This window comes from Pollicipes pollicipes, unplaced genomic scaffold (genome assembly GCF_011947565.3).
Source record: "Pollicipes pollicipes isolate AB1234 unplaced genomic scaffold, Ppol_2.1 Scaffold_4219;HRSCAF=4965_pilon_pilon_pilon, whole genome shotgun sequence".
Classification (NCBI taxonomy): Eukaryota; Metazoa; Arthropoda; class Thecostraca; order Pollicipedomorpha; family Pollicipedidae; genus Pollicipes; species Pollicipes pollicipes.
In genome coordinates, this window is record NW_023596448.1 from 13949476 (window position 1) to 13959165 (window position 9690).

Consider the following 9690-nt stretch of genomic DNA (forward strand, 5'->3'; position numbering starts at 1 on the left):
AGGTTGTGATCTCTTCGGGCGCTTAGATGACCCGATGCAAGATTGAAGGTGATTATATTGAATTCCTGTGGGACAAGCAATCCGGAAGCATGTATGACGTGACTAGCTCACTGCTTTTGATGTTGACCTCATGATCTCATCTTTGCATCCTTCCTACATCTTGACTGTGTACTAGCCAGAAAAAAAATTGTAGCTGACACGTAAGCTGCATAACGCGAACAAAATGGATGTGGAATATTTTGAATCATAGGTTGCGTGAATACATCAAACTATCACGTCAACATTGAATGGAATGACCTTGACCCGACCTCATTGTGGCATCCACATGTCCTTAACACAGCATCCTGACACTCCCAAAGAGCATAAACTTTTTGAAGAAATGAAACGCCTGAGTCGACCCAGTCCCTGCAAACGCCTGAGTCGACCCAGTCCCTGCAAACGCCTGAGTCGACCCAGTCCCTGCAAACGCCTGAGTCGACCCAGTCCCTGCAAACGCCTGAGTCGACCCAGTCCCTGCAAACATGTAACGGGGGTCTGCAGGCCTTTGTTTCCCCTGACCTTGACCTTCCACGTCAGTACGATTTCTAATTATTGCTTCTTTAAGATGCCCTATTAAATTTTTCACTTGCATGTATATTTTCAACTTAGGCAATGAATTCCCGAAAAAGCTTTGTGTGAGTTTTGTTTCCCAGCTTTCTAGCCCGATACGCTCGGCTGGGACGCCGGCCACCTAATGATTCATAAACCTTGCAGCTGACAGTACGACCTTTTCGGAGAAGAGATATTTTTGCTATCATCCAACCAACGATATTTAAAGGTTTGCAGTCCTAGAACCGTTTCAAAAAGCCAGGCAAACTGCGGTAGGCATGTATCCGCTGTTGCCCATTCCGTGCCGAGTACACGCGTGACGTCAGTCGAAGCAGCGTAATTTGATTGGACGGTTATACCTTCTGTTCTAGGGCCTTCGCTCGGAACCAGCGCCCGATAGCCTTGTACGAGTTTTTCAGTCAGTTTGTCGCGAATGTATAGCTAGTGCTCAGTGCGCGGAAAGGATATATGCAAACATGTGTATTGAGTGGCCGCTGTAAAAAAGTAAAATGGTTCCATCGCGATGAGCATATACGGCGTTGTCATTTACCCACTGGGTACGTGACTATGTGCACTCATTACATACTTCCAAGCGTTGCGTGTGCCCAATGCATGCCACACTACTTGCTACAACGTATGTTACATATGTGCCCACGCCATACACAGGTACATATACCCTCTGGATACAAGACGACGATGTCAGACGTACCTCCCGAAGCCACAGAAGGTGCCAATCTTAGGGTCGATCTCCTTCTTGCCATCGTAGATGGTGATGTAGTCTCGCGTGCACCGGGCTGGGTTAGAGGTGAGAGGCCTGCACACATGTTACTTGGGTAACGTATTCAAAATTACATAAGTTGTGCAGTGTATTAGCGAGGAACATTATTCACGTATTCACTTACAATGGAAAGGTGACAGAGCTTTGCTCACATGAAGAATGAAGGGCCTGCAAATCATGCTGCACCAAATGGGCTTCGTAAACCATGCACGAGTAATCTATCAAAGGAGTTTGTCGTCTCTATGGGCCAGGTATGTGATGGAGAATTCGTTGTCCAGTAATTCCAGATTCTATTTTCACCAAGGCACAACCGTCCGGTCGGACCTCATGCGCACAGCGCGGCGGTCCGTTGACAGCTGTTCTGCGACCGTACCGGGTCAGCAGGACGCGGAGTGGTGACGTCATGGCGTGGTACACCGCCAATCTGTGTCTTTGGGGTCTTCTCCGGTTAGAAAGAGGGGTAACAATCATCTAATGGGTGGTGTGTTCAAATACACATTTAAAAACAATGCGTCACGCCGTCGTGACCTGTTTCATGCAAAGGCAGCGACTACGGCACTGGTTATACTAGCACCGGGGAGGGGGGAGCAAAGTGCAGTCGGGATTCAAACCCCGGCCATTCACGTGGGGCCCGCAAGTCTTAACCACTTGAAATTCGTTAACGTTTAATGGCCCACGTTTTGTCTGTTTGAACCAATAATTTATCGGGATGTTGAGTAAAGGAGAATGGAGGGTTAAACTACGTGAAGGCACTACGGATCTACGGAGTGAAGACTACGGGAGGCGCCCAAATCGTCTGATGCGCGCCTTGAACACGAGTTGAGCTTGCGGGACATCAGGAATACAAGGTTTGTTGGAAAAAGGTCCTGGGAGCAGAGTTGTACTGCAAGGCACTTTGGTGCCAGGAACAGCGGAACATGACCTGCTACGGGGCAAGAACATGACCTACAACAACGCTGGGCTGGCGCTTTGAAGAGCGGTGCATACAGCTTGCGTCTTACTTTCCGAACAAGCGTTTAAGGCCCAATGCACGCTTCGCGAGCAGACTTGCTTCAGAACGCTGCACAGATTCTGCAGTCAGGCAGCTGTCGTGGAAAACAGTTGCCACTCTTAAGCCCTCAGACTCGCAGGCTTTGCGGCATTGTGGACTCAGGCTATGATAAAGGAGCTCGCAAGTAGTGCCTCTTTATTCCGCGACGTTGGTGTACTGAAAAATCTGCTGCAGATTCTGCAGGTCTCTTCTGATTCGAAGTATAGGCACCACCTGTGAGTCTTTTACCCGCTCTTTACGTCCCTGCGGCTTGCATGCGGCCCATCTAGCTTACAACAGCTGACGGCTATAAAATCTGCAGCGGAATCTGGAGCCAGTTTGCAAGTTATGATTTTGTTTCGAATGGTCTTGCTGGTCCCTAAATTGACATTGTATTAGCTGCCATAGATCTTGTCAAAATATATTTCAAACAGCAGAACGCATGCTACATTTTGTATTGGCGGGCCAAGAAACAGGGTTGTGCTTCTTGTCACCTCATATTTTCGCTACGAAGTTTGAATCATCGAAATTGCTTTCAGGGGAATGAGTTAACCCGTGCTCTTTAAAAGTCTCTGGACACGTCATTGACTGCTCAAATCTTAAACTCCTTAAACTATTGCCGGGCGAAACAGACTAGACGGTGGCGTTGGCTATTAGCTCCAGTTGTAAGCTCCATGAATATTTATGTAGCTTTCAGGGATCTTTCTTTTGGAGCGGCAAATGATTTGCGTCCATCGTGACGTTCATTTCTATGGAAGTGGCAGAAAATGCTGTTCAAATTGTTATTTACTGAGCGGAGAGCAGTTAGCTGTTTGAAAGATCCAAAATTGTTTGCTTATCGAAGAGGACGGACTGTGTGACTCGAATTGCACCTGAGAGGACCTGCCATGGGTCCCTGTGTGTGACTCTGAGATGCCAGATCATGTGACTCAGGGCGTACCTGAGAATAAAGCATGGGGCTCTGTGTGGTTCTGAGCAGACAGGTCATGTGGCTCGGAAAGTACCTGAGGATACATCATGAGGCTCCGTGTGGTTCTGAGAAGACATCATGTGACTCGGAGTGTACCTGAGGACCAATTATAGGGCTCCGTGTGGTTCTGAGGAGGTAGACCGTGTGACTCGGGGCCTACCTGAGAGGGCAGATCATGGGGCTGTCACACCGCTGGCCATCAATGCTGACTTGCTGGTCGGCCGTGTAGAGCTTGATATACGCACTCTCTACGTTCAGATGATATCGACAGTGCAAGTCTGAAAAATCCACAGACAAATGCAGTGTCCGGAAGCGAAAGCCATGGACGAGGGCAAAACAAATATTTTAAGACGCCAGACGTACATCGGTAACGCGCGAAGATCATTCGTTTTTTATCGTAACCCTGCTACAGCATAACTATCGCACGCTTTCCGGATTGCAAACCAAATGCGCTCAATTCTTTAGCTGCATGACAGGTAAAGCCGCGCTGTAGGCGACAAACGCAGACGGAACTGTCACAGTTTGTCAACAGCTCTGCGTTTCAGAAGGTGTATCTCAGGCGGCTTCATCCTCAAGGACGAATTTAAGTTTCGACATAAATTTGTAAATAGTTATCGACAAAGAGTGTTACTGAATCACAGGACTTCACCTTACCACGCAATTCGTATCTGAATTCGTACCGAGAATTTCAAACACCGGCGGTTTTAGTTGGAAACTGCTTATGGTGAACGCCATTCACTCACTCCTGGGATAGGGTCCCGGGTAGGCGGGCGACTGGACGAAGCAGCTGTCCGTCCTGCATCGGCTGAAGACGCGCTCGCAATAGTTGTTGGGTCCCACCTGCCGAACAAAAGACCAGCACACCTCGCACTTAAAGCCGCATAACTTAAGATGTTGATAATAAAGTTTGAACACCCCACAGCATTATAAATTCCGTTCGCATCCCACGGCCAGATATTATCAGCAGCCAGCCATTTGCGCCCCGGTAAGTTTCCTGTTCTAGTCATTTTCGCATTGGGGTGCAACCTGATCTCTTAAAATGTCCTGTATCCTACCACTACACCTCTCAGGCACAGCTGGGCTACTCACAGGGTCTCCGCGGCGTCCGCCAGGGTACAGCTCAGGTTGTTTTCCGTACCGCTCGTGTAGTGCTCTTGTCAGCTCCGTGCGCGAGAAGAAGGACAAGTACGTGTCCTCGGTGAAGTTGTCCGCGTGGAAGATCAGCTTCACCTGAGGCCAGCCGTGTCACAGTGGCTCAGCCCCGCGCTGTCTCCCGAGCTGTGGCTTGATGTCAGTACTGCACGTGCTAGAGAAATGACTCTGACACTACAGTGAATACACCGTGGTGTCGGCAGCGATAGCGACCAAATGCTCTCTCAACACGTGGGGTTCAATTAGAGCCCCTAAAGGTCTTTCTGGAATGATTTACAAACGGCGCTGTGTAGCCCGCCAAATTTTGCATAGCTTTAGACAATTAAACAGCATATCGTTTGATGTTACAAGTTTAGGTGTACCTTGTAAGGTCGGTGACCTACAGCAGGCCAAAATCAGGCCATGGATTTAGCGAAGCCAATTTCCCGGGAATCGCTCAATCTGATGCAACAACATTGTTAGACGGAGCCAGGCATTTCTGAGATACTTTCTTATGCAACACAACAATTAAATAATAAATTTCATTGACCTAGTATCAGTAGAAAGGTCAAACCAAGGCAAAACCCAATGTTAAATTTCAGGTTCCAAGATCATGACTTTGGGGTTAAAAAGGGACAAACGAGGTCAAACTGCAGATTGGTGTCTCGAGCACCCCAACCTTCTCATGCAACCGTCGTGAAGCTATATGTCTGTTCTAGAAGAAGTGAAATGAGGTCAGTAATCTTCCTTGACCTTTATAAGGTCATTGTTGCCAACTACCTACGAGATTGTCTCTATTCGGGCATTCAAACAAGTGTCAAGGATTGCGCTGGGCTGTATGTTCCCTAACACAAAATGTTGACCTGGGTCATTTAAGGTCAGTGACCTACACCGACCTTTATCAAGTTCATGGAGCATGTCCGTTGTGGTCCCTATCACTAATGAATTTGAAATGAGCACCAGAAACACACCACAGAATCAGTTCTCGAGTAAAAAGGCAGGCAAGTGTTGGCTTCCGTCTGACCGTCATACCTGACTCTAGGCCAATGAAATTGGTTTTGATTATGAATTAAATTGATTTGTCGCCTAAGAAGTTATCATAGAGAGGGATGGCTTCGTCTAACACTCCGTTGTTACATCGCATGGAACGATTTCCTAGAAATGCCCATCGCTGACAGCCGTGACCTGACTGACCAGCATAGGTCGGCAGCCTTATAAGGTAAATATATTTCTCCATCAAAAGATCCGCTATTCAATTCTATATAGCTGTGTAAGGTTTTGCATGGCTACGCTACGCTGTTCAGAAATGATTTTTAAGTAACCTTTGAGGGTGAATTTCACCCGCCATTCAAGCGCATGCTAAATATTATTCTCAATCAGCGCTGTCAGAAGGTCTAAAATCGCATGACACGTATGCAAAGTGTAGTTCAGTAAAAGTAGCGGCAGCAGAAACACATTCCATCACAATTAATCACGTCACTGCCGCTTGTCTGCGAAAAAACGGAACGATATGCATGATAAAACGTTGGTGGCGAGTGAAAAAGGGCTTTGCTCCTCTTTGCCCCAAAGAGATTCTTGTCCCCCCCCCCCCACGGCCCCTCCACCCCGCAAATTTGGCGTGCTCCGTGCGTACCTTGTTGGTTTCGCTGATGAAGTGTCTCCGGTCCTGCATCTCCCCGCAGAAAAAGCCCGGCGACAGGTGGTTGGTAATGGCTGTGTCCTCAGTGCCATCGATGATCTGCCAAAAAAGAGCTGCCACTTCCCAACAGTGGTCTCCGTGCGATGCAGCGGGCCCATCTTCGATAAATGGTGCTATCAGTAAAAATGCTTGTTCTGCACTTGTTTTAACGGACATAGTACATCAATTGTTTCATCTGTCTTTTCCGAAGATCCGACGGAAGAGGGACAGCAAAAACTGCTACAAAATTACAATTTGCTTCCACAAGTATGCTCTATCGATTCCAAGGTCCACCACCACCCGAGAAGGTATTTCACAATGACTCATACGCTTTCGTTGAAACGTCCAAAACGAGCCAATGTCAAACGCACTAATACGGACTGCAAGAGTCCGCACCAATAGACCAGTGTCAGGTACCAACAATCAGCACGCGTAAATATACATGCCGGCGCCGCAACCCATGGGACTCAGACCTGGACGTATGGGACTCAGACCTGAACGTATGGGACTCAGGCCTGGACGTATGGGACTCAGACCTGAACGTATAGGACTCAAACCTGGACGTATGGGACTCAGACCTGGACGTATGGGACTCAGACCTGAACGTATAGGACTCAAACCTGGACGTATGGGACTCAGACCTGAACGTATGAGACTCACACCTGAACTATGGGACTCAGACCTGAGCTATGGGACTCAGACCTGAGCTATGGGACTCAAACCTGAACGTATGGGACCCAGACCTGGACGTATGGGACTCAGACCTGAACGTAGCCGCCTTGGCACGTGGAGCTGTTGTACACTCTGCCGACGTTGAAGGTTTTAAAGCGGATGTCGATGACATAGTCGGAGCTTGGAGCACCCGTCAAGCTGCGGGGAGAGAGAGAGAGAGAGAGGGGGGGGGGGGGTGGAGGGAATCTCAGCAATAAACATTCCTACATCAGGGACGTACCGGTTCTATCGTTCCATGAACGTGGAAGTTCCCACAATATCCCTCTTGATAGACGCACAATAAATAGAAAACATGGACTCAGAAAATAGCGGAACGCACACATCATGAATACAAAGCGATCGCTTCGTTTCCATGAGCCAAATGCGTGTGCTGGACACACATCCCGTGATATATCTCGTTCGTTTACATTTTGAAGCATGCCGCGTGGGCTTTCACTTCTATGCTGTTTGATATTAGACGTGAGGCTGATTGGAATTATGCTGCAAAAAGGAGGAACATAAGCATGTGGAAAGCTTAATGCCTGCATGATGCGTGCTGGAGCAATTCCCCTTAAATAGAGATGTAGGTTTGAATATTCTGGAATTCCGTGCCAGCATGTGACTGCATCCCGCAGTTATTGGTCCGCACATTACCTGAATTCATACCAGCAGGTGAGGGGGCGGTTGTAGTTGTGGCTGGTGACCCCTGGGGTCGAGACATCTTCATAAATGGTCACCGTGGTGTCGCACTGACCGTGCTGAATGTCCACGGGTAGAAACTCTGGAAAAGGGAGAACATAACATTTTTATTAAGAAGCATCAGGTACCTTTGTAATGCATTGCACAGAGCACCTGCAGCAACGGCTTCTCGCAGCTTTTCGTGCCCGTCACAGAAGACTGAGCACATGCTTAACAGTAGAAGGTGAGGGATAACCTCACCTCGGATAGCATATGCCATGAACATTGTCATCTTAGAATCACAGTGTGCTCATTGGTGTTTTACTGGTCACGGATGACGTCATAGTGAGGAGTTCTGCCACACCGGTGGCTCATCGGGTTGCAACACATATCTTGCGATTCGCCCACCCTTGACGGGGTGGGCTCAAGTCGCTCTGGGCGCTCGCCATTTGCTCCAGACTGGCATGGCCCTTGACCGGTGGCAGTGGTCACGCCAAATGTGATGTGACGTTAAAAGGCAGGATAGACCGTGTGTCTGAGACCGGCTGGTGGATGAGGGACTCAGCCCTGACACGGCGCTGAAGCACCGCGGAGCGTAGTTGCTGAGCTCAAAAATCAATAACAAGCCTACGTACTATGTTATAGTGATCAAAGCCTGTTCTCTTTTGAATACAGCAGGGACAAAGCGTGCCGAGTCAGGAATTTTCTCGCTTACAGGCCCTCAAACATTTGGAAAGCACGTGCCGCTTGAATATTAAGGCTTTGAGCCACGGTTGCTGAATCTACTGGCTTTGATGGATCTGGTTACTGTTCTAGCTCTACTGGATCTGGCTTTGAGCTGCGAAAATTGTTTTACCACATTTGTTCTATGCGGAAAAAGTAAGGTCACTTTGCAACTAAGTCTATTGCTTCAGCAGGAGAGTGAGTATAGAACACAGGGACCCGGATAAGGTAAGTTCGCTTTTCATCCTGCCAGAAACCGTAAGTCACCGGATGCATTCACAGGCAACGCATGTAAGCCAACAAAGATGCAAATGTCGTTTTTCACATTGAGCGTAGCGGGCTTGTCTTACCTTGTCTAGACACCACCGGGTACTGGTCATCGTACCCCCGGGCGATGACCGTGCCTAAACAGGTCAGCGCCAGGAGCATTTCACCCAGCATCCTTTCCTGTCCTGGCCCCATCATGTCCTGGCAGACAGCGTCGGCAGCGTCGGCTCCAGCAATAGATTCAAGAAACTCAAAGCCGCTGAGAGTCCAGACTCAAGCCGCGAGGGATTTCAGGCGGCGGATGTGGTGACGCCTGTGTGGTGCCCCCGGATGACTCAAACGGCTACACAGCTCACAGACCCATGACTCGCCGGCCGCCGAGTCTCGTCTTCTCTCGGGGCCAGGCCGCCGCTCTGCCGTCTCGGGGACAGATGGCTGGTCTGGCCTCTATCGCGGCTCTTGAGGATCTCCCTCCTGCACCACTCGGCCTGCGGACACTAGCGGTCTCATCGGCCGGCCGTCAGCTGCGCCACGGGGACCACAGGTCTCTTCAGCCGCCAGGCCGCTCCGTCTGAGAGGATCAATGGCCTCGCGGTCCACGCTGGTGGCATGGACCACTCGTCCCGCTGACCAGTGACAGACTACCGACGGACTACTGGACCATTCAGGCCAGGAGAGCAGCTGGACCACGGGGGCTTGGTTTAGCACTGATCTGGCGGCCGGCGGACGGGCGGTCTGGTGGGCTCGGGGGCTGGCGCCGCCCCTGGAGCGTCGTGCCGGACTGCACCGGTCCCCTCGGCTGGCTCCGAGCGTATTGAGCGGCGCAGCGCCCGGCAGGGGCGCAGCCAGGCCGGCTGCTTTAGGGGAGCGAAGAAAACTGGCGGAAGGCATCAGAAGCAGTCAGTGACAGGGCCAGCAGGTCAGGTAGACAGCGAGGGAGACGGGTCGGCAGGTGCCTGCAGCTGTGCGACGGAAATGACAGACATTAGGCGGAAACACGCGGGTGGCCTCGCGCCCTTGGATACTGCAGAATTGTGAAATATGCTTTTTCAAAGAAATGGGCCTACCAAAGACACGAAAAGATACCAAAACACGAGAGAAAGGCCGAGGGCGGAGCCAGCTTTGGTAGACCAATG

At 49.9% G+C, this 9690-nt stretch overlaps 1 protein-coding gene across 1 annotated transcript; it reads right to left on the reverse strand.

Annotated features, from left to right (window-relative positions):
• Positions 1–1287: 1287 nt before the first annotated feature.
• On the reverse strand, positions 1288–9347 carry LOC119094907 (uncharacterized). The gene is made up of 8 exons (XM_037217818.1): positions 8638–9347; positions 7541–7667; positions 6940–7045; positions 6131–6235; positions 4456–4596; positions 4110–4206; positions 3527–3644; positions 1288–1402 (listed from the first exon to the last, which is right to left on the reverse strand). Exons 1-8 carry the CDS (start codon positions 8750–8752, stop codon positions 1288–1290), a joined length of 924 nt encoding a protein of 307 aa, XP_037073713.1. The 5' UTR covers positions 8753–9347.
• Positions 9348–9690: the final 343 nt, after the last annotated feature.